The 26,086-nt window shown below is 48.1% G+C and overlaps 1 protein-coding gene across 1 annotated transcript in view; it reads right to left on the reverse strand.

Annotated features, from left to right (window-relative positions):
- The window catches only part of LOC144162808 (uncharacterized), a 58,326-nt gene that overhangs the window by 26,240 nt on the left and 6,000 nt on the right, over positions 1–26,086 (reverse strand). The window contains exon 2 of the mRNA XM_077693475.1: positions 10,765–11,129. Coding sequence (XP_077549601.1) covers positions 10,765–11,129 — 365 coding nt within the window. The remainder of the gene's footprint in view (positions 1–10,764; positions 11,130–26,086) is intronic.

Below are 26,086 nucleotides of genomic sequence, written 5' to 3' on the forward strand. Positions count from 1 at the left end.
CGGAAGGTCCGAGTTTTTTGTGCAGTCGAATAATATGTGTGCCAGAGTTCCTGGTTCGTGGCAGAATTTACACTTATCAGAGTACTGTGTAGGAAAGAGTAAATGCATACCGATGGGGTGGGGAAAAGTACCTCCTTGAATTTGTCTGAGTGTGATTTCTTGGCTTTTGGTCAAAGATGTGTGAGGACTAGGGAAGGTCTGTCTCGTGGATCGGTAGTATTGGGTGATTCCTTGGTAGGTGAGGAGAGGTGGGGAAACAGCCCCGGTCTCAGCGGCTCGGTGAGTGAGGTCTCGAGCCTGTTGATGAGCAAAATTGTTGCCCGTCAGTGCAGAGTGGGCGGGAGTCCACACAATGTCCACCCGATGGGCAGGCGGATGTTTATTCAAAAGTCGGCATGTGGCGGGGGACACCCGTCCCGACAAGAGCCTGCGGCAGGCGGCTTGCGAGTCCGTCAATATAATCTTGGAGTTGGTTTGGGTAAGGGCGAGCGCAATGGCTAATTCTTCAGCGTCCAGGGAGGAAGTTGTCCGGATTGAAGCGGCGGTGATGAGGGCGTTCTTAGATGTTACCACTGCCACCATAGTTTGGTTATCTGGGTAACTGGCCGCATCTGTGTAAATTACGTCGGATCGGCTGCTGTAAAGTTTTTCGTGGGCTTTGCTTCGGGCTTCTCTACGACCAGGGTGGAGGTCCGGGTGCATATTCCTGGGAATGGGGCACACAAAAATGGACTGGCGCCAAGTGTCGGGGACGGTGACCAGGTGAGTCTGGTCAGGGCATGACCATTGAATATTTCGAAGGACCGCGCGGCCTGCTTTGGTTTGGGCAAGTCGAAGGCGTTGACTGGAAAGGTGTCCTTCGATGAGCTCATCTATGGTATTGTGGAGCCCCATGCTAAGTATTTTGGCCGTAGACGTGCTCATCGGCAGACCCAAAGCTTGTTTGTTGCTTTGCGATTGAGGCGATCGAGTTTGTCGGTGTCGGTTCGAGTTGGGATAATATATGGCGTGACGTAAGTAAGGCGGGAGATGACAAAGGCCTGAACGAGCCGAAGAGTATCTTTTTCTTTCAGGCCTTTGTACTGGTTGGTGATGCGACGAATCACATCGCTTTACTGAGGTTGTAAAGTGCTTGGTCGTTTCTAGTGTTGGCTTGGATAGTAAGACCCAGGACTTTCAGGGCTCTAGCCAGTTGGGTAGTGTGTCCGTCGAGGGTAATCGAGATTTTGTCAGGGTCAGATTTGAGGCTGTGCTTGCGAACTATTATTAATTCGGACTTTTGAGGAGAACAGCGGAGGCCATTGGCTTGGGCATACGCGTTCACGGTGTCCGCAGCCCGTTGGAGAGTTTCTTGAATGCCCCCGAGGTAATCGGTTCCCGTCCACAGGGTGATATCATCCGCATAAAGGGCATGCCGAAGGTTGGGTATTTGCTCTAGGGCAGCGGGAAGGCCAATGAATACGATGTTAAGCACGAGGGGAGACAATACAGATCCCTATCACCTCTCAACCAATTCGACTGCCGAGAGGGCTGTGCTCTGATCGGCCTCTCGATTTTTTCGCGCCCTCCAGCTGCGCTCTCCGGGGTCCTCTTCTTCATCGTGCAACTCATTAAATGGACCTTGGGTGGAGATTCCGAACGTTATTAATTACTTGCGCTTTAATTTGATCGTCCCCCATGTCTCCTCCCTCCGCGTGCTAGGTCTCACCATTCAGGCCAACCGGGGAAACGCGACCACCTTAACTAAACTGCGATCGCACGTACTTCAAACACTCAACCTCCTAAGAAGAATCACCACACGGCGTCACGGCATTTCCGAACCTGAACGCTTGCAACTTCTTCATTCCTTCGTACTCTCTCGCTTTACGTTTTACCTCCCGTACTGCAAACTCAATGCCTCTGACAAAACCAAACTAGATTGCCTCCTACGACGCATATACCGAGTTGCTCTTCTAATACCTCCCAGCGCCCCCACCAGCCGTCTATTAGCCCTGGGCATTCACAACACCGTCGATGAAATCATCGAAGCCCACCGCACAGCCCAGATAGCCAGACTATCGCGCACGCATCCCGGCCGTGCTCTTCTCGCAGCGGCCCACCTGACCTCCCCTTTCCCCTCACCTATGGCCTCCCTTATTCCCACTACGTTACGCCAACTCTTGCATGTACGCCCACTGCCTCGCAATATGCACCCCCACCACCACGCCGACCGCCGACTGGCCAGGGCTAGACATCTGCAGCGCACATTCCCTCCCTCCCAGCATCATTTATACGTCGACGCAGCTAGCTACCACGATAAGCCGGCTTTCGCCACAACCGTCATTTCATCGCTCGACAGCCCTCCCTTGGACGCACTCACGATACATACGACATCAGCTACCGCTGCGGAGGAGGCGGCTATCTCCCTCGCCCTAGTACAGTCTCCCACACCCAGAGTTGTCCTTTCGGATTCTCAGTCGGCAATTCGCAACTTCTCTGCAGGGCTAATCTCCCCACTCGCCCTCAAAATCCTCTCCCGCAGAACACCATCCCACCCCGTGGCTCTGCTGTGGACCCGGGCCCACACGGGAACAGACGCCAATGAAGCGGCCCACCGTACAGCCCGAGCTCTTGTCACCCGAGCAGGCCCTTCTATTGGCTCTACCCACGGTACCCCCAGCTTCCGGGACGCTCTAGTCTCGTACCGGGATATTACCCAGCACTTCCGCCTCCTCCGCAGGATATATCCTCCCCCACACCCTTCCCTCACCCATGAAGCCGCTCGCCACTGGCGGCTACTACAAACCCACACAACCCCCTGCCGAACTCTCCTACACCGCATCAACCCCAATCTCTACCCTTCGCCTCTTTGCCCTCAATGTCTCCAGCCGGATACCCGCTACCATTCCCTTTGCGAGTGTCCCCACGACCCATTTCCCCCTTTTCCTTCCCCCTTACACTGGGAGCAGGCCCTGGAGAGCTCCGACCCGGAAGTGCAGTTGGCACTAACCAACCGGGCCGCCCAGGTCGCGGAGAACATCGCATCCTCCGCCACCCCTCTCCCCTAGACCCAGTTTGCAAATAAAGTGTTTCTCCTCCTCCTTAATTTGAATGACAACACCCTAAGTGCCCTCCCGCCGCTAAATAGAGTAATGCAGTGGGCACGGGAGCAGTCTACGCAGCATGGCTCACGCGTCTCAACTTTACGTTTTGCAGGATTTTTTCCTGTCTGCGGTGCTGCTTCGTTTGCCGGGTGTGTCGGCTTCGGTAGGCGCTCCTACAGCGTTTGCAGTACCGATGAAGATAATCAGCCACCACTCCTGGGATTATAGCCTTCTCTTGAACAAGGATTTCATCATGCGCACGGGCTTCGGCGCATCAACTTCCTCTACGTCAACACCGTCCAGCCCGGCCTTTATAAACCGTGACCAGCCAGCCAGCCACTTCAGTGGGCACGGGAGCAGTCTACGCAGAATTGCTCACGCGTCTCAACTTAACGTTCTGCAGGTTTTTTAAGTGCGAATGCACTTTATAAGCGACCCCAAACCTTCCACCGCCGGCGCCGGCGGCGGCGGCGGCGTCGGCGGCGGCGTCCGCAGTCCTCCTCTCTATATAAAAAAAAAAACAGCATCCGGCGCCAGGTTTCGATCCGAGGACTTTGCGGCCGCAGCGCGACGCTCTACCGGCTAAGCCACGGACGCGACGCTGATATCAGTGTTAGTAACGCGCCTTATATCTTTAACGCATTCAAACTACGTCGTCAGCGGCGTACGTTGGCGACTCAGCGGCGTTATAGCGGCTTGATAACTGCGTGGTGTACACGTGATACTACAAACCCGATGGAAGAGATGGAAGAGAAGGCGGCGAGGCGGTGGGCTGCGGGGGCCGAGCGCAAGCGCCGCAAGCGGGCCGACAACCGTGCATTCGCACTTTCACATTGTCCCCCTCGGGGAAATGCGGGGGAATTTTTTCTGTCTGCGGTGCGGCTTCGTTTGCCGGGTGTGTCTGCTTCGGTAGGCGCTTCTACAGCGTTTGCAGTGCCGATGAAGATAATCAGCCACCACTCCTGGGATTATAGCCTCCTCTTGAACGAGGATTTCGTCATGCGCACGGACTTCGGCGCACCAACTTCCTCTACGTCAACCGTCCACCCCGGCCTTTATAAACCGTGACCAGCCAGCCAGCCACTTCAGTGGGCACGGGAGCAGTCTACGCAGCATGGCTCACACGTCTCAACTTTACGTTTTGCAGGTGCGTAGTACTTGCTCGTTATATGCGAAGAAAAGCGACGACCCTTGTTTGCTGTTGCTTCCGTGCCCCGGGGTAGTGTGTGAAATTATCGCCGACTGTTTTTCAATGACGTTTTCGCTGCTATGCTTGGGGGATGTGGAAACTAATCCCGGTCCCACGACACACTCCGCTGCCCTTTTAGGCCTCGAAACTTTGCCTGATGACCCCGCCGAGCATATGAACGTTACGTTTCACCTTTTTAAAGATCTACATTCGCATTCCATACAAGCGGAAAAGAGTCGGGCTGTTTTGGAGGATGGCCTTAAAACGCTCCAAGCAGGTCAAAAGAAAATAGAAGCCAGCATGCAGTGCATTCAAACGCGTCTCTTGGCACTAGAAGAAAAAACTGCAGCGTTTGAACATATTGAACATGAGATGGGGACGCTAGCCTCCCAGCATGATTCTTTGCTATCTCGTATGGATGACCTGGAAGATAGATCCCGCCGTAACAACCTAATCTTCTATGGTTTTTCCGACTCTCCCCGTGAGATTTGGGAGGAATCAGAATCGCTCGTGAAAGGTGTTCTTACTAACGTTCTTCCCACTTTTTCTGATGACGCGTTCGAATGTGCTCATCGCTTAGGATCTTTTTCACCGACTAAAGCCAGTCCAATAATTGTCAAATTTTCAAGCGTCAAAGTGAAGGAGCAAATACTTTCTGCGCGCAAGAAGCTGAGAGAAAAGAACATAATATTATCTGAAGATTTCTGTCCTGCAACGCGGGAAATCCGTAACAAACTAATCGCCTTTGCGAAAAGCCAACCTGGGGAACCACTCTTTCACCTGCGTTACAAAAAACTCGTTTCCACACGTTATACTAATACCCCGTTATTTCTACTTGGAGACTTTAACATTACAAATATATCTTGGGAAAAGGAATCGCCCACATTGCAACCCTTTTCAACCCTAGCTAAAGACTTCCTAGATACGTGCTCCGTTTTTTCTTTAACCCAGCTTATCAGGCAGCCCACTAGAGCAACACAAACAACCGCCAACATTCTTGATCTTGTACTAACCTCCCGGCCAGATTACGTTTTTAGTATTGCGCACTAACCCCGCTTGAGCGACCACTGTATGTTATCGTTTGACATTAACTTACCACGTCCGAAATAAAAAAAATAACAACAAAACGATTCGACTTTACGAAAAAGGAAATTTTACAGCAATTAACGAAGAACTGTCTAGTTTTTTTGACACTTTCTTTGTAGATTTTGACTGTCGCTCCGTGCAGACTAATTGGGACATGTTTTGTGACAAAATTAATGAACTAACAGATAAGTACATACCCACTCGCACTATACTCTTCAATAATAACGCACCATGGTATTCTAAACAATTAAAGCGCTTGTCTAATAGAAAAAAGCGTTTATACAAATTAGCTAGGCTGTCCCCTAGTTTTGTTCGGAGGGCTGCCTACAAGGCGTCTTTTAAAGATTACGTTAATGATCTTAAAAATGCCATAGAAAATTTCTTCATTAATACTTTGCCATCGATGCTAGCGACAGACACAAAAAAATTCTGGCGCGTTATAAACCCTCCTAAAGATGACGACTCTTTAACACTTTCTGATAATAGTAACTCTTCTATTCCATCTAACCAGTGTGCTGAAGTTTTGAAAAAACGTATTTGCATCTAATTTCTCCGAAACTACTCATGTCCTACTACCCGTACCTTGCAATTATAGTCACAGCCATATGCCACCAATTACCATTGATTCCTATGATGTAGAAAAACTTATTAGGTCATTAAAACCATCATGTTCAGATAATGTTTAAGTAGTTTAGTAGCCGATTTTGCTCTACTTCGTTTAGGTGTCGCAGCATCATGGCAAGGGGCAGTGTTTCTAGTTAACCGAGTCGGTGCATTTTGGAGGTTCAATGGGGTAGAAGGTTTCTCCATTTTCTTGTTGGGTTGCCATAGTATAGCGGGTACTTATATCCGGTGGCGGAGTTGTCATTGCCAAATATCTACTTGAGTTCACTATGCAGCATGAGGGTTGTTCTATTATACAATAAGTCTACGTAGGCTTGATGCGTGGCTAGTTTAGTTGGTTTAGACCTGATTGATTGTAGGGTTTAACTCGCCGACGCAACGCAGGCGATGAGGCGCACCGTAGTGGAGAGCTCCGGATTAATTTTGACGACCAGGGTATCTTTAACGTGCGCCGAAATCTCCTACACACGGGCGTTTTTGCTTTTAGCCTCCATCAGAAAAGCGGCCGCCGCGGCCTGGAATCGAACCCGCGTCCTCGTGCTCAGCAGCACAACGCCTGAGCCACTCAGGTTAGTTTAGACCTGATGGGCACCTTAGCAGTTGCCAAGTTTTACGTTTGCCCAACGTCTCGTGAAGCCTATTACAAAAGTAAGTGCATCTTTTGAGTCTGCACCTCCGTAGCGTGTACTCGGGGGCCTGTGCAGACAGTTCACGACTCGACGCCTGAGATTGAGCCATTGCTTTTTCCATCGCTTCAGGAATCACCATCGGGCACGCCCTTTCTGAAGCAAATGTGCGTCTACCGTGAGGTTACGCGTGGTTAGGATTATAGTATTAATGGACTTGTCTATTTGCGTCTATAGTCTCTGAACCCATGCGTCCGGGTCAGTTAAAGGGTCCAGTATAATTTGTATTTCTAATCGGCATGCTGTGCAATCGTTTATCTTAACTTTTGTCCGATTTTCAAGATGGTTTGCGGTGTAGATATAGTTGGATTTCGACTATGTGCTCATTTCCAAGTGTTTCTTACTTAAGATGCAGCTAAATTCAATATCTGTCTGTGTACACACTAATGCAGACGTGTGTTGGTGTGGTGAGGTCATTCCAGAGACTGTACTCGTGACGTTGCCTCGTTTATGGCAGTCACATGCTGCATGGACATGCTCATCCAGCACAGGCCGATCCTATGTCAGCCTCTTAGGCAATATGTTTATAAAGATGTCGGGGGATCTCTTTGGTGCTACAAAGTAGAGTTAGGCTTAATATATTTAGGACCATGCAGCTATCTCCATTGCGCTCCATACTCCTTGGTTGTGCAACTTGTGTGCTTTCAAGACTTTATTCAAAACTTCAGACTTGGCAGTCCGGCGGAGCACGACAACCGTGCTCAACTTCGTTTGTTTTCTCGCCTAGGTTTCCCGTTTGCTTGCTGTCGCCGCTTCGAACCACTGTCACGGAATCGCCAAGTCAAGCGCCCGAGTGCACCACGCTATCTGGGCTTACGTCAACCGGATGTCAGCCAGTCAGCGCAAGCCACCCGGCAGTTCAAGGCTTAAAAACCGTCGCTTGCTGATCGACAACTGCAGTCCGGCGGGAGCACGACCACCGTGCTAAACTTCGTTTGTGACTTATATTTTTGTCTTCGCTAGTGGCTCTGCCGGATTGCACCATTTGTTCATTACGTCGAACGATGTTGTTTGCCTTCCTTGGATGAAGCCTGTCGATCCTGACGGTCAGTGTCTCACCTGTAAGCCGTGCGGGAATCACTACCATGTCGGTAAATGCTCTGGAGTCACAAAGAAGGGTTTCGAAGGAATGTCAGCGGAAGTGCTTGACACGTGGTTATGCCCAACTTGTAATTCCGGTGAGCTTAAATCACATGTGCCTGGACGAGTTGGCTCCAGCGCTGCCGCTAGCTCGACCGGCAGTGATGACGAATCTTGTTTGTCTGACGTGATGGTAAAGCTAGATAGGGTTCTTCAGCGATTGAACGCTCTTGAAAGAAAACAGAAAGAGCAACTAGAAAAGCACCAAGCCACAAACGATACTATCGCTACGCAGGCAGAGACAATCCATATCATGGAAGCAAGTTTAGAAACGCTTTCGTCAAAATACGACGATTGGCTGATCGTATTTCACGGTCCGCTCCGCTCCGATAGCAAGCGGAAGCGCCATTGCGCATGCGAGGCGCGCTTGACCGCGAACGGCATTGGCTCCGGTTGCGCTGAGCGGGCCGCCGATACCGGAGCGGAGCGTCGAAAACGGTCAGCCAAAACTCTCTATTGTTCGTTCGCTTGAAGGACAGAAAGCGGAAATAAAAGACATAACAAAGAAAACACATGACTTTGGAACGAAAGTGGCTTCCCAAAGTGCCCGAATTTCTTTTCGTGAAAATGAAGTGGATAGACTAGAACAGTACTCCCGGAAGTGTAACGTTGAGATTCATGGAATTAAATAATGCGACGGTGAAGACCTCCGAAGCGTCCTGGGTTCATTAGCTAATAAGCTGAAACTACTGGTTCCCCGTCCTGAAGAGGTAGAGGCTGTTCATAGGGTCAAGGCCCGATCTAATGCTGTTGCGCCTATTTTAGTTCGTTTCAGTAGGCTTGTCACTATGAACAAATGGCTTGAGCAAAGGACTTTTCTGAGGAACGAAAAGATATTCGGGAACGAAAACCTGACTGCTCGCACAAAACATCTTTATTGGTTAACGAAGAACAAGGCTGCCGCGAACCAGAACCGCTTCGTTTGGGTTCGAAATACAAAAATATATGCCAAAAAAGAAGGAATGTCACTGAATCGCCTTAAGTGCGAAGCCGACTTGTCTAAAATAGGCGAAATTGATGACTGAAACTTTAGTATCTGTCATTGAATGGGAAAACCAAAAACGCGATTGGGCTTCTGGGCATTGTATAGTTCACGTAAATGTTAGAAGTTTGCAGAAACATGCGTTATGCTCCAGGTTTGCCTTGTTTGCACACTGTTTTTATTAGATGTCCCAATTCTCACAGAAATTAATGTGAGCCAATCTGAATGCTCTCAAACATTTCTTTAAAATTTTCAATTAATTAGTCTATGTAGATAAGGTAGAAAAGGAGGTGGTATTGGAATGTTTGTACGGAGCTCTTGGCTGTGTGAACGTTTAGATGTCCAGTTCAGTAAGGCAGAGGTAATTGCTGTTTCTATCAGTAAAGATTGCGAAGATTTCCTGATTTGTTGCGTTTACCGATTACCGAATAGGGATATATCTGTTGTTCCTTAACGAACTGCATGATTTCTATAATCATGCCCAGTTGCAATAAACAGGTAATTTTAGTTGTTGACTTTAATATTAACACATGTAATTCATCTAACGCAACAGTTACTGACTGCTTAACACTATTGGCAAGTCATGGTTTCGAAAATCTGATTCAAGGATATACGCGTGAAGAAATACTGAACAAACGATTGACAAGGACGTGTATTGATCATTATAAATAATAGAGTGCCCCAAAAAAAACTACCTCAGGCTGTATAATTAAAGAAAAGGTCTCTGATAATTATATTATTGCTGTGTATGCGTTAGGAACTGGTAATGTACACAATAATGTTGAAGGTGATACCAAAGTTATTATAAATTCTAAAAAGGTAGACAGAAAAATCACAACTTTTAACTGGGATTCCTTGCTACACTACGACCATTTACAAGCTTATAGCTTGTTTGTTGAAACATTCGAAAATATTTACGATGACTCAAAGGTTAAAATCCAGGTCACACGGAGAAACAAATCTAGCCCGTGGATCAATGCAGAAATAATTTCGCTTTGTAAATATAAAAGCATTCTGCAAAAAAGTGGCATTGTGCCTCTGTTACTAAGTTTGTTTTATCTGCAAAGGATGCGAGGCGAGCATGGATAATTTTTTTCTAGTCCTTTAGAAAACACTGGTAAAATAGAAACTGGACGGTAGTTCCCGAGGTTATTACAGTTGCGTTTCTAATAAATTGCGATAACTTTAGCTATTTGCATTTTGGGGGAAAAATACCCGAGGAAAAGGATAAGTTAAAAATATGTGTTTACACTGGAGCTATGACGTCGATTACATATTTTACAGGTTAGATTTGTATGTCTTCCGCGTCGCAACAATTGGTATTTTAGGGCTAAGAAAGTGAACAGTACTTTCTCAGCAGAAACAGGGTTTAAAACATGCTATTAAACTGGCTGCCATTGTTTGCAGTGTGGATGTGATGCCTGATAGATGGTATAGGCAAATTAGTAAAATGCATATCTAAGGCATTTGATAAATCTTGGCCATTTTTTTTTTGCCCCATTGATAAGGATTTGATCAATTGGTTTCGTGAGGCGAAAGTTGTTTAAAACTTGGTTTAATTTGCTCCACAAAGCCTTGCTATTGCTTTCAATTGGCTTAAAACTGTCTTCAAAATATTGAATTTTGCCTTTTCCAAGTTCCTTATTAAAGTCATTACGATATGGTTTGAACTCGTGAAAAGAAAGCGTAAAGAAAAGAAAGCAAAACGGTCAACGCCTTATTGTACAAGGGTTAAACCAATGGCTTGCCGTTTCAAAACTCACTAGCGTACTCTCTGTTAGGCGTTTTCGAGCGGCAACCAGATGGCGTAAAATGCCGCTGCTCTGCACTTGTCATGCATACGGCCAATAGGCGGAAGGTGGCCGGACGATGGTCAAGACTGCGTGTGGTCCATTTAAAGTGCGTACTCACTAAAACCCTTCCTTCTAGGAGTTACGACTTACCCAGGCTGCTTGGCCTTATCGCGTAGCTTACCCCATTGGCGTGCCGGCGGACGTTGAGACGCGCCGCTGACGCCTTGGGGGTGAAGGAGCCCTGGCCTCGGGTCAGGTCAGCAAGCAGCAGCCGCGACGACAGCACATGGTTCAGCATGGCCGCCTGGCGCAACGCCCGGTCTGAGCGCCATGTGTCCAGCAGCTGCGGAGACACCAGGTCGATGGCCTCGTCCGCAGCCAGAAACAGCGTGTAGGCCCCTGCGAACACAGTTTTCGATATTCTACTGGGGACAGCGACAAGGCATTTGACAGCTTTTTGCGTGGACACACAAAGCATATCATGGCTGCTTTCGCATTCGCATTTATACTGCAAACACTCAGGTACAACATCGCTTCTCCAGAAAACTAATCACGTTCCGTTTCCGGCGTCATTGCCATCGGCACTCGGTTACTGGTTATGACGTCAGGATGAACAGTCTTTGTAGTTGCGCTATTGTGCCGTTACGATTGGCTCGAAAGAAGGGCAGTGGTGTGAGAAAGCTGCCGAGTGTATAGAACGCTAGCCTCTGACTGACTGGCTAATCACCTTTAAAGGGGCCCTGAAAGAGGTTTTAGCGATAGTTATGAGGTCGAACGCAATCTTGTTGAAGTGGCGAGTAAGGAGCACAATAGTCTTTGTGGATGCGCTATTGTGCAGCTATGATTGGCTCCAAACAAGGGCAGTGGAGTGAGAAAGCTGCCGAGCATATAGAACACTAGCCTCTGACTGACGGGCTAATCACCATTAAAGGGGCCTGAAAGAGGTTTTACCGATAGTTATCAGGCCGAACACAATGTTGTTGAAATGGTGAGTAAGGAGCAAAACAGTTTTTGTAGATGCGCTATTGTGCAGTTATGATGGCTCAAAACAAGGGCAGTGGAGTGAGAAAGCTGCTGAGCGTATAAAACGCTAGCCTCTGACTGACGGGCTAATCACTATTAAAGGGGCCTTGAAGAGGTCTTACAGATGCATGGGTGTTCACATTTTCAGGCAAATATATGCCCTAGTAATCACCTCCTTCCAGAATTTTGTTAAAGCGACGAGTATTAGCAAGAGTATTACAAACCAAAACATTGCATTTTTGCTTGCGCCGCGACTCTGCCTCGTTCTGTCACCTCCTCGGATCGCGCGAGCGTGACTGCCCATGAGGCCTCGATTCTCGGTGTCGTCTGCCAGAACATCCGGTGGCGCGCGTCGTCGGCTAGTGCGATATTCTGCGCCGTAGCATTGCTTTGGGGTGGGGTCGTCTTTCTGCGTTCCGTTTGGGCCGTTTTCTTTATAATTTTCTTATGAATCTTGCACTCAGCTCACCGCTGTAAGATCACGCGAAAAGACAACGACCCTGTCACCACACGTTCGCGGCGACTGCGAGTCTTGGTGCATATGGGAATCAAAAATGTGTAAGCGAATGACTAAAGAATTCCCTCAAAATTTGGTAGAGTGAGCACGTATATGCGGTCCGAACCGGTCAGTTTATATATTGCTTAATTGGCCGCTCGTTCGCGCCAATTGGAGCTTGGTCGTGCTGTGTTGACTCCATGCAGTCGCGTACATAGGCAGTTGCAGTATCCCATTCCGTTATTCCGATCAGTTCTAAACATTTATAAGCGTAACAAAAACCAGCCGAACGGTTGCACGGTACAGCACACGGCATTTTTAGAGTCCGCGGTACATTCCACTTTAGAGTCAGTTTAAAACTGTCGAAATCGTGCCTATGATTTCAACGATGCATTGACATTTCATATGGTAGTTCGAGAATTCAACCAAAAAGTTTTATTTTCGATTCGAAAATGCGATTCCCAAACCATCCCACTTAGAAGGCAGAAGAAAAAAAAGCAGTGTCCGGCGGGGGTTTGAACCCGCGGCTTTGATTGAGCGGGCGCCACGCTTCAGTCCACTGCGCCACGAAAAAACTGGACTGCGTGGAAATAACTTTTAGCGGCCTCGTGGGATGGTATGGTGGTGCTACTGATGTGTTGTGTTCAGCGCCATCTTGCAGACAACGAAGGCATAACTTCTGAATTCCGCGAGCAGGCGACGTCCCGAAGCATGACATTCAGCGCTGTACCATCATCAGCAAGCGAAAAAACAAACGCCGCTATGGTATTACAGCGTGATACAAACGGACAAATTGTACTTTAATAAACAGAAAGTGCTTCGCAAGGGCGACAGAAAAGCGGTTCATCACAAAAATTACACCATCTTCCCGCGAGGGGAACCATGGGTAGATGCGACGCATCGTGGGGAGGGGGGGGGGGACACGCTACGTAAGATGGAAACATAACAACAATGGGCACGCTAACATAACGGAAACGCAACGGAAACCCACATAGTCTCCATTCAAATCATCGGTGGTCATCGGATGTCATCGGCGGAGCGGCGCGGTGGAACGGCGGCAGAACGACTGAATGGAGCGGCGCAGTTACCGCGTTTATATGTAGCGGAATGAGAGAGAGCAGCGCATGCGCATGTGTTTAACCGAGCGCTAACGCGCGCTGACACACAGCTGGCACGGCGACGGGAGCGAGCGGCAGCGGCGTTAGTGCGCAGCTGGCGCGGCGAGGAGAATGGGGGAGAGACGTGCGGACTACGCCGACTACGGCGGACAAGGCGAGTTAAAGAGATGCGTCGCATCTAATAAAACCAGTTGTATACAAGCGCGGGACTGTTACCGCGCCGCGCGGACACACTGTAATTTCGCAACGGCTTTCACTGAACACAAGCGGCGCCGCCCAAATGAAAGACAAAAATGAAAAGACGAAAACTGGCGATCCCACTTACGAGGAGAACGAGAAGACTGCAGGAGTGTGCGTGTGTGTGTGTGCATCGCCTTCTGGGAGCGATAATGTGTGTGAGAGAGAAGGCGCGAATGCTTCACCAATGGAGAAACTTTTGCGGGTCGTTAGTCCGAGAAGAGCATGATATGACGGCATAACTTCCCAGCGCCGCCGGCAACGCTTTATTTGCTTTGGTGGATTTGGTTCGTTGAGCTTTAGGTATCGGTCAGGGCATTTGGCATAACCCAGCGTTGGCGAAAGCTTACTGCGAGGAGCAGACCGGCGATACGACTTCATGATGCTTGTAGAAGCGAATATCTCCCGTGTAAACTCTAATGTGCCTTGTCGGTGCCAGGAAGGGATTCGATGTCCGTTGTGTGTGTGGAATTGCGGCGAAATGTTCGTGTGCATACATTGCGACTCCCAGAATATACGTCAAGAGCAGGAAATTCCGGTTTGCAGAGTTAGGTTTGTGATACTTTTTGTTTTGGCTGTAAATAATCAGTACAAGGGAGAAAAATATATCCCTATTCATTTCTTTTTTAAGACACGAAGAACCGTTATTAAACGGTATGCCTGAGAAGCTAAAAAAACAGAATTTGATTGAAAAGGCGATGCATCCGAAAAAAAGAAAAGAAATTCCAACCAGCTAAAAATAGATTTAGCCGTTGGGAGTATGTACGTATACGATAGCTATTATTTCTTAGTTGATATTGCTGCAAAAAGCTATGTTTTTTTACCATTATTCCTTAAAAACGTTCCCCGTAACTCATACGTGCAATTGTTCCTCCCGTCAGGTTTTGGCGCATTCGCGTATGTGTAATGTGCCACGAACGAACGCCACATGCACCGCGTGTCCTTTCTGCTTTCGTCGGATCTGAGTGCGTTGCGTGGCTTTTCTTCCGTGATGGATCCCCACGTGGCCACAACAAAAATAAATGTATAAACACGCGGATACCATTTTTGGCTCTGAATAGTTCAAATTTCGCTCGCTGGGCGTCGCTTATCCGTCGTCTGCTTGGAAAGAGGTAATGGTCGTCTGTATATTTGGTCGGGCTCGTCGTAGCGCGATTATTAACGCGCTAGCGTTATTAGGCTCATTTTTCGATTTCACCGTACCTGCTAGTCGTCCGCTATTAGCCGTGCTCATGAAGCGTCCGCGGGGGTACATACGTCATCGGTGCTCACAGGAAACTACAAGAGAGGCAGCCAGATACGAGGGCTCGCCGGAATCTGGAATCCCGAGTAGCGGCAATTAGATTGCTGAAAGGAGGACAACGATACTACGCCGCGGCAAAAGGTAAGATACGCGATTTGAGCAGGCACCTCGCCTGCTCAGTGCAGTTGCTGAGGGGACACGGTCGCCACCTGTGCGCGCAACTTACACCACCACCAAAGTGTCTCTCCGACGACCTAAAACGAAACCGGCTAGGGTGCCGTGATGCCAGCGACGTCGTACATACACAGACACCCGTGCATGGAGGCGCCCTAATGCCGCCGTGAACATTGTGTCACCTAGCCTGAAATTTAGGCGGCATAATACTAACGCCAGGCTCTCAAAAACCAAACCAAGAAAAGCTGACATTGTAACCCGGAACGAGCTAAAATGTGTCCCAATGCAAAACAAAACCGAGTATATACGGCGTCAAATTACGCGAAATTTTAAATAACTTAAAATCCTTCGCGGTCGTGTCACCACCAGAAGCTCTGTCGTCGAACGATGAATGGCGCCTTGGTTCAAATTTAAAAGAAAAACCTATAAAAATCGGCCAGCATGAAATCCCCGAAAGAATTCACGTACGTTTCCTCGGCATGGCCCCGCAGGGAAGCAGCGGAGCCGATCTTATGGTCACCAAAAGTAAAGAAAATCCTTCAACCATTTTGCCCAACTAGTAAAACGCCTGTACAGGGGAAGTGCAGGAATGAAAAAAAAATGATTAATTTCGTGCAGGCAGCGAGCCTGGGCCAGATATCGTACAGCATGCAGTACCAGACACTACTTATCCGCACTGAAGAAGGCCAAATAACCCCCATCATTACGGCAGCATATGGGGCAGCACTTAACCTTCCCAGTTGTTACAATCACCGCAAGGGCCTTTATGTTGTGTCTTATAATACCTGTGACGAAATCAGAAAGGCCACTCTCCTAGCACAAAAAAGAGTGTCTGGGAAAACAAAATGAAGAGCGGTCACCTATAAATAGATGCGTCTCCTGAAAAAAGAAGGCGGAACGCCACGATGGTTACGTCACTGATCCAGCGACTTTGCATAAAAGCCCTCCCCCTACTGAAAAGCACTGATTGAAACCTACGCGTGGACAGGCGGCAATCCAGGATCAAATTCCTTTGAGGAAAGGTCGAAGACCATGAAAACAACCGTATATACTGACGCCGGGACGTTGGAAACTACAAGGCAGCCATTGTCGCACTGGAGTACTGGGGCAATTGCTGTAATTGAATTACCTTCATTCACACATGAATTGAATTCTCTTTGCGATTCCCCTATCGGAACTATCGAATAGATGCTTAAGCATTAGTACACACACTCAATCGGCCATTAGTCTCTTGGCTACAGGCAGAGTGCCTAAATGCTTGAGAAATATTCTCCAATACAAAATGATAAAAGCTCACAAATACATTAACACGCCGACACAAGGGTCTGGAAGGGAGTGACGCAGCCGACCAAGATCCCCTCAAACTCGCATTCCGTGGTCCCGGTTGACCGACTATCATACTCAACCCTCCGAAAAATATGGAACACGCCTCGTCATCCTAAGCGTGTAAACACCATCCTTCCCCGTGCCACACGGGGATCTCATCGCTTAAGAATCGCAAACACTGCCACCGCCACTCCCCCACCCTAAAACCAGAGTTCCAATAAAGTGGATGCTCTCTCTCTCTCTCACCGTGTTCAGGATACGAACCAACACATCTATCCATAAATCCAGATGGGCAAAGTGGTTTGGTAGGAAATGTCCGGGATGGACCTAAAACTGGGCTAAATGCGGGAAAACACCCACTCTGTTAACCTGGTCATAGCCAAGGATATGCTCAGGGCTGAACAATCCAACATTACATATCCAACTTATATCGACGCATGACAGGCTGCCCTGACCAGGTTGTCACCTGAAGATCAGCGTCAGCTGATTCTGGGGTCCTGGAATTCTGGCTCAAATTCGGTACTTGTAAAGCAGAAATGGTAAATGTAGCAGCTCCGTTCCAAAACGTTCCCTCAACGCCGGAGTAATGCTAGCGCGTGACACATCTTAAGACATAAACGTAGGCGTCATCTGCAACTTTTTATTTATACAGTACTGCCACCCTTGAAACAAGTGCTTAGGCAGGAGTGGGCGGAACACACAAGGTGATAATACAATGCGCGACGGGAAAACACAGGGCACACTGAGCCCTAACAAAAGTTGGCTGCAACGTGACTGCACCAAAAATAACAAAGAAAAATAGCAAAAAAAAATCCGCCGACATGCGCGTTGCACGTAATAAAAAACATTGCGAGATTGTACACAGGTAAAAAAAAAGTCCACCAATGCTGCCAACAGTAGTAGGCAAGCGAGTGCACGCTATGCGCGCGGAAAAACTACAGCAGTCATATATAAACACGCAATTGCACTACGCCTAAAAAGAGCGATCGCAACAAGATAAAAAAAAAAGCGTAACAACGATACATGGTGTCCATGAACCCTGCCCACAAACACGCCTCATCTATCAGCAAGAAACTCTAAACGTGCGCGCATGTCGAGGTTTCCTTAAGCATGCGCGTAAAGGACGCAGTGGTTGGGCAGTCTATCAAGCTGGGGCCCCATTCTCGACAGCGCAACTTCCCGGGAAATTCGCCATGTTTTTTTACGTAAGCAAAACGTAAGCAAAGAGTGACGTGATCAGCACGTATAGCTCTGACGACATGCAGTGTAATTTGACGCTTCACTCATAAAGATCACAACTAAGGTATCAATCAAATATTGCCAATAAAAGATATAAAAACCCTTGCCATGTATTATAAAAATTTAGACGGTAGCTGAGGTTGACAAGGGAAACATTTCTGCAGGCCGAAATTGGCGCCAACACCACAAGGCGATCGAGTAACGTTGATCCAAAAGCGAGCAAAAGGGGGATGTTGAGCTAAAGAACATCACACAATCTTTTTTACCCTATCTATTTATTTATTTCATTCGCTTTTAGTAACATAGTTGAGCTCTCTGCTTCAATAAAAGCTCTGTTGCGTTATCACTTTCCCGGCCTCCACTGCCGCCACGCTATTGTCTGCTGCTATGTTACCAGTTCATGGCGGGATCACATAAAAAGACGGCAGCGACCATCGCTTGCATGACTTACAAGAGCAGCGAAGTGCTACGCCTGATAATCACGGAGCGCACCGATGTCGCCGATTCACTCATTCGTCAAGCTCAACTTCAATCAGAGCTCTAATGAACAAAAGAGTCACTTTTATTTGTTATTTTTCTCTTGACTTCGATCATGTGACCCAGCAGCCTACTAGGAGTAGTGTGGACAAATGACATGCATTGGGTTCTCTGTCATGGAGAGGCTTGTACTGCCCTCTTATATTGCGGTTACGTCAAACAAACAATTTTTATTTTATTGCCGAAAAAAAAAAGGAAAATGCTGCCCGTTATTTGTATGCTCCGTGATCGCTGACTTGAAAACAGTCGAAACTATTATTTCTTCAGGTAGAAAACATGCTTTAAACCACGCGTCATGCGAAACTGCGCCTACTGCACATTCACCGACATTTCGCGGCGCCGAAGGTCGGTGAAATTTTTTGCCCTATTTTGCGGCAAAAGCAGCCGCCATTTTCAAGCTGTTACGTAACAGCACATCACTTTTACGCAGGCTGAAGTTGCCTGTGTGACGTGATCGTTCCCGCCAGCTGTATAAACTACGTCACGCCTTCTCAGCCAATCACAGAGAGGGCGTGTATTACAAGCAGTATTATTGTTGAATGGCAAAGACCAGCCTACGCGTAGTCATGTCCGGTGCATTTAGTCTAGTTTTTCACTGCCGGCCAAGAATTATGCGTTGTCAGTAAAGAAAAATAAGGCAAACTTTAGAAGTGGTGCCCGTAAACGTCATGAAACGTCAAAATGACGAAAGCGCACACAACCGCTTTGTCAACCGGAACGACGTGTTCAAAACTGAAGGCCAATCAGAAAAGACTTCCGGCAAACTCCCAGTTTCCTTGGGAATTTGTGCAGTCGAGAATAGGGCCCTTGGCTGGTAATCAAGCTGGGTGGTAATAAGGGCGCTACCGCCGTTATCAGACGATTACGCAGCTTGTGAAAGATGCATCGGTGGTGGCGAGGGCAATGACAGTTGTTGAAAGCGGCGTCTGCGGTGGCAAGGAGGAGCGCCCCGGCGGCGCGCATGCTCCGTGGGCGGTGAGACATGTACTGCTTCGCCGTAAAAGAACACGCCACACCACTGCGCCCTCCCTGTTCTGTGACTGCGCCGTCTGCACTTCGGCAAGCCCGAGAAATGCGAATCAGTAAGGAACGATACCTTACGTTGTTGTCAGATTTGGCAATTCACTTAATAACGCGTAAATCTGTAGGATCGGCTGTATGCGGCCGCCAAAACATGCGCCACACACACGTTCGCACAATACGCGTCGGGCCACACTGGCACCGCGTAGGCCTAGCGCTCAACATCGGGCGCAGCCTATTTCACAACAAGAAACGAGAATACTTGAAACTTGTCACAGCTACTGCCGTGTACGAAAGCCAATCGTATTATTTCGTCCCAGAGGTTACGTTAAGCGGACACATTCTCCACAATTGCAGTTGCAACAGATGCAACTTCGACGCTTCGACGTTCTAAAGCATCGACATCGGATGACGTGACGGCGTTGCGCATAAAAACAGCCCAGCACGATTTCCTCACGTACAAACCACGACTCTGCAAGATACACACAGGACATACGACGATAAGCGGTGCAGTGCAGCGGATTCGTAACACAAATCGCATACAGAGATTTTGGTTCTCGGCAAACTCGCTGACGCTGGTCAAGTAGTTCTCCTCGCACACGTACGTCGCGGGCGTCACGCAAACGATGAGACGCGACACACAAAATCTACAGTGAACTAGAATACTTGGGTAAGTATTCTAGTTCCCTGTAACAAAATCCATTTGATGTTGAAAAATCCGCTGCAGAGTTAAGCTATCACCGATTGTACGATGAGTGTCCGCGATAATATGTTCGCGGAGTGCGTCAAGGAACAAACGCGTGTTAAGGACATATTAGTAGAAATTAAAAAGAAGAAATGGACATGGGCAGGGCATGTAATGCGAAGACAAGATAACCTTTGGTCATTAAGGGTAACAGAGCGGATCCCTAGAGAAGGCAAGCATGGCAGGGGGTGGCAGAAAGTTAGATGCGCAGATGAGATGAAGTTTGCGGGGATAAATTGGTCGCAGTTAGCGCACGACCGGGGTAATTAGAAATTAATAAGAGAGGCCTTTGCCCTGCAGTGGGCGTAGATAGGCTGGTGATGATGATGATGATGATGTTCTCTATCCCACATGAAAGGGCATCCCTTAAAGCACTTCAACGGGAAACGGTTTTGCTTTTAACCCCCTAGCACTTTTTAAATCGAAATTGTTAGATCTACGAACCGTATGTGTCCTCCCCAAAATAATTCTGGCAACCATGACATGCAGTAGCGCGGCCACATACTTTTGTCGGCATGCGAGATGAAAAGCGATATTTAAAACCTTTTCCCCAGCTAAAGAAACTGTGAATCGCAGGCTTTCTTATTCCTTCACGTTTTTTTTTTTTAATTCCCTAGTCTATTTTGCACGAAGGCGCCATCTGTTGGGATGGACGATTGGTAGAATCTGGCTTCACGTTGTGGAGGTAGGCAGTTAGATTCTCCCCGGGCGCGTTCTTTTTTGCCGTTGGCGTATTTGGAAACTGAAATCGAATATTTCGGCACAAGAAACGCCCCTGACTCAGGCAGAATCGTCAAATATCGTTCACTGGGTCTGTTTACTGAACGCTGCCGTGGATTGTGGGCATGGGGGCTCATTTAGCCACACTAAGAGCAACCCAGCGGCGGAGGGCGGTGTGTCTTAATAATTTTCAAAAAAAACGTTAAAAAATACGTATACAATTTAAACTTACACAAATACTTGTGTTAAAAGATATTCAATAAGTGAATAAACGTTTCGGCAGCTGCAGTAGCTGCTAGCTTTGCAGGTCACGTCACTTGGACACATATTGTAGTGTCAAGTTTCTACACTACGAGTCGCCACTCTACCGATTTCAGAAAGTTTAGAGCTAAATTAAGATTATTTCCCACAATTTCTTTATAAATTGCTTGTGGTTACCAGGCTATATAAAACGCTGGCTTTCACATGAGCTAGAGAACATATACGCGACAAAAATCGGTGGTGCGCCCCTTTAAAAAAATGTTACTTGATGCCTTTTTTCAACCGCGTTCGTATGTTGATAAGCGGTTACCTAAAATGCGAATATTTTTGTATGCATATGCGCATGAGGAAGCTTTCACAAAAGCCTTTATACGTTTATTTAACTTGATGTTCACCCTCCTTTTACTCCACACAACCATCGGCCTGGCCATGGTAGAGCGCACAACAGTAGCTATGGTTCTATACAACTGGTTCCCCTCACTTTCGTGGTGCCGATGAAAAAAAAGGTCATTTGGAATAATAGAGATAGTTTTAGAGCTGATAGGTGTGTACGTAACTACATGCCAACGTGCGTGCGTGTTATCTGCGTCAGCAAAAGCATTTCGCGCAACACGCTCCGCTTGACCTCGTTTCCTTGGACCTGCTGTGCCAGAAACGCACACTACAAATGGCACGGGACCATAGGTTTGAGACATTTGAAACTCTGAGAGACATTTCAATAAAGCTGTAAATGCGAGTTTCCGTTTTGTAGCTGGTGTGTGTCCATCTGTTTGTTGTTGTGCAGCTGCGTAGCGCAAACACTTACGTTCCTTGTGTTTTCGTCTTAAGGCTACCTTTATATTTTGCCGGCACGGCATTTTTTCGCAGTGGTCGCATGACAAGTAGCGTGCAGATATGCAAAAGCAACTACGGTTCTCTTTTTTTATTATTTCTTCTCGGGTTATGTGCTTTGTGCACGTCGGCGTCGCAAGCCGCTCATACGTGTACTATCGTCTAATTATACGCATTCCCGCACAACTGGCAAGAGGAATAATGATAATGAAATAACTGTGAACGTAACAAAACGCAGTGATGTCTTGCATACTAATTTCCCGGTTAGTGTTGTAATTGAATCCCATAGCAATCTGCCGTATATGTTTATTTTCTTCTTTGGAAAGAACGCCGTCGCCGCTTCCAGGTGGCGCCACGTGTTTAGTTGAAACTGCAGTGCACGAGGCCAATACTACAATGGGAGAGTGTGACTGCGATTTCACCCTGCGGGAATAGTGCTCGCCCTGCTTTTGTTGTACACGTTGCGGTAAAAACTTTGGAAGATATTGATTCCTTATTGCCTAGTAAACCTTCCGTAACTCCTCTTGGGCTCTCAACTGAGGTTGTATTCTCCACAAGCGTTGCTGGTCGCACACGACTATGCAGTTTGCAACTCCGGCAAATTAATTGTCACCAAAGCGAACGGCCAAAGCGTCGTAAGCCGAAATGCGGATCGATTAGCTCTAGTGTTGGGATGTATGAACTTCATGGACCTTACTCTGTTTATTAATAACACTCTAGGAACTAAGAGAACAGACCCGCATTCATTACGGCACGAATCAGTTGTCGGGGAGCAGTTTTCGCTTCTCGAATTCCCGACGACCGTTCGGCCGAGCGGTATTGTCGGCGTCTTCGGTCAGCGAGCCAGTCACACCACACGGACTTTCTTTCGGTCGGCCGACGTGTTCGAGTCGCTGTCGGCGTCGTATGACAAGGTGCTCGGTCAACTAGGACGTCGGCGTCGCCGTCGTGTCACCGTTGTGTCGGCCTACCCAACACGCCTTAACGACAAGCATGGTAATAGAGTAAAAAAAGACAAATATGGACGAACACGATAGCATTACGCGTGCTGCAGGAAACGGTAATTAACCAAAGGCGCCGCCGCGACCCGTCGACAATGCGTATAGACGACGCTTCTCTTCGCCGGAAGTGCGTAAAAAATCCGTCCAATTGCAGGATTTCTGCTTCGTGACGCACGTGGGAGAATCGATGACGTACTTGCGGGATGATGGCGGAGCCCAAAAACACGCAGGCAAGGGTAAGAACGCGGCAACAAACTCAACGAAAGTGTGAGCTTTCTGCCGCACGTAAAAATGTTATTCTTCGCACAGATGACGTTGAACAGCCAACCTAACGATTGCGCCAGGTCATTTAGTGTGCTCAAAACGGCCTTCACGACCCCTTTAAAGGAGCCATGAAGACAAAACCCAAGTTTGTGTTATCAGAATGCGCTTGTCAGAATGCAAACGATTCACTGAGAAATTAATAATTTAAGTTAAAATTTTGATTTTAGTTTTTTTTGTGATCTGCAATGACATCACAGGGTCTTGTTTACCGTTCGTTATTCTAGATGGCGCCAGCACACCGCGGCAAGCAGTTTTCTGCCTTTGGTTGGTTTGTGAACGTATTTGTACCTGGCTTGTTTTTTTGATGGAAACAATCGTTTCGTGACACATGGTGCTCGCTCGACAATTACGGTCACTTAGACATCGTCGCTTGCGTCAATCGGCCAGTGTCGCCTGAAACAACCCCAAAGCCCCGCAGTCCTCCTGTGCAGCTAAACCAAGCATAGTGCGCGCAGTACCAACAGCAGTACGCATCGGTACTTCTATATTTACGTGTGCTTTCGTAACTTCCACTGTTTGTACCACCATTCTTAGGGCTTTAAAAAGAATGTGCCCCAAATTTAAGCGCAAATAGCTCGTTCGGCAAGCTTGTAAGCCCTGTCCAATTTGCGTTTGCTTTTTGCGGTTTCGGCCAATCGCATAGCTGCCGCATATGACATCATAGGTTCTGTTGCGGGAAATGAGCTAGTGGGTCGCATGGCCATTCCATTTTTCCTAATTATGTACCTTATTTGAGCGACGTTTACGTGAAAAGTGGTGTCAGTACGATTCTAACAAGGCAATCTTTTGAATGAACCAAACTTGTGTTTTCTCTTCATGGGCCTTTAAGCAGAGAATGGCATTTCTGGCATGTCCCATGTCATGAGACTCACCGAGACGCTGCTTGGTAGTTTTGAGCAAATCTTGGGGAGTTACGGGGCTCCGGAAGTCTATCGACTTGAGACGCTCTCTCCCGTGATTGGCTCTGCGTGCGCTTATCCGCGAAGCTTTTACGCGTCGAGCCAATCGCGCGAGACCTCGTGAGACCCTCGGGGAGGAGACTTCCAGCGCCCCGTCAGACTTGTCTCAGTACGATCAGGCAGCGTCTCGGTACATTAGCTTCCGATGTCTCTTTTGCATCCCCATTGCTCGGTGATGATGAAGCAGCGATAATCCCGCTTCAAAAACTAATCCACTCTTCGGGTCGTAGTTCTTACTGGCGGTTTTTGTCCCTTGGCCTCAACAAACATTATACCTTTGGCTCTACCGCTTAACCGCTGGAGCTGTTGCAGATATTTGGGCGACCGGTTTTTAACCAAAATCGTAATTCGGCTATGAAGTGCGCCACTCATCCACCTGAAGCTAATATGCTTCACTTTTCGCGGTTGTACTCGGGCATCGTCGAGTGCCCTTCACGGCGCTTTGGGCATCTTTGATACCGTTCAGTACACGCAGTAGCCTTGCTGCTGTATAATCCGCCAGCCATGAAGGCTGCGATGAGCGAGTTTCCACGAAGCGTCCGCCGAATCTGCATGTAACGGATTTTCGACCATGGATGGGGAACTCACTCCTAAATCCTTGAGCAATCCCATTAAAGAAGGGCTTCGTAGCAAATCAAACTTCTGTTATCCAAATTGCGTTTGTCTGCCCAAAGACTGCTGCATTTTCAATGTTCTGTCGCGTGTCCCGCTTTTTCTTTCTAGCCTGTGCTATAGATACCGCAATATATAACTATATATGCACCTACCGGGATTGATCAAAATGGTACAAAAAAATGGCTCCAATCCACGCTGTGAAGGTGGTTGGAAAGCAAAGCTTTAAACGACAGCCCCAACAATTGCCCATGCGACGTCACTTGAATTCACACACGTGGCTCTACAAAGAGGGAAACTAGAGATTCTGCTAGACGTTGCCTGGAATTCTCGGGGGCGGCGTCCGGAACACAGCAGCGTCGGCCACAGCCGGGCAAGAACGGCGGACGGCGCCGCTGTAGCCCGGCCGTGCGTCGGCGGGAAGAAAACGGAGAGGAGCGTCTTTCGAAGGGGGACACAGCGGATCCCTGATGTGCTAGCTCACGGCTACACCACCGCGTGACACAAGCGCAGACACCGAAACAATTTGGCATGTGAGCTTAATTAGTGATTCCCCTTTATACCGATTTAAACTAGTTAGTTTGGTAAGTTTGAGGATTGCCACACTTTTGTAATCGCTATTTATCAGAACCAGTTGCTCCTTTCGCCTTTTCTAATACCTCTTAAAACAAAACCGAATTGGTATTCATCATTTTAGAAAATGGACTCCCATTCGTGGTAAGCAGTGCACAAAAGGTAGCGTTTCTCTAGAGACGAGATGTCTGTATGTGGTCTCTACATTTTGTTGTACCGCCCTGCAAACCAATCCTTAACGTATCTTTGCCGTACTACCACTCAATTTCGTCGGGTCCGGGTTACCCAGGAGGTGCTGTCGAACAAATTAATCAAGCCGTGCGACGGAAGCGCGCAATGGTCGCGAAGCTTCGCCAAAACTGGCCAAAACAACTGTCGCTAAAGCAGACGACAAAGCCGTCCCACCGAGGAGCCCGCCGTTGTAAGAAGACACCTGCGCGCCATCTACACTATGCTCCGTGAGTGCAAACCGCCCTACCTCTCCTTAGCCGCGTTGGAGTTTCCTGTCGCTCACGCAACGAAGGAACCGTTGGCTGGTAGAGGTAGAAAGCTTTCCTTTAAAAACTAAGTGTCCATTGGTGGGCCTTTAGGAATAGCTCGGCATCTAGCGAATTTAAGGCTCGGCCCGATGCGTTCGCCTTGCTCCGGTTTCCATTTCACATCGGGGCGTTCCTCTCACGCCCTTTGAACAGCGCGTGAACGGGGCGGATCGCTCTAGCCGTCTGAGTGTTCCCGCCTGTGGGCATCGGCTGCCACGAGCCGCTTCGTTCCCGCTCTTTCCTCTTTCGACACTCGCAGTGACTGCAGGACACGGAGCAAGCATATACTTCAGACTCAGTTCGACAACGTGTTGAATCGGTGGCGGGAGCCAGCTGACTCTTCGAGGCAGAGACAGCTGGCGAACCGCGCTTCAACTTGCCTTTTTGGCAATGGTACTAGCGCTTCCAGCTCTATGGCTCTCCTCTGCCACTTTCTCTTCATTTACAGAGCGACGCGTATCCAGCTGTAAATTTGCCCACATGCGTGACCTGTTTCTCACGAAAAAAACTGCTTATGTGCTGGAA

The sequence above is a fragment of the Haemaphysalis longicornis genome, unplaced genomic scaffold, assembly GCF_048455015.1.
Source record: "Haemaphysalis longicornis isolate Haplotype H1 unplaced genomic scaffold, Haemaphysalis longicornis Haplotype H1 scaffold_1, whole genome shotgun sequence".
Lineage (NCBI taxonomy): Eukaryota > Metazoa > Arthropoda > Arachnida > Ixodida > Ixodidae > Haemaphysalis > Haemaphysalis longicornis.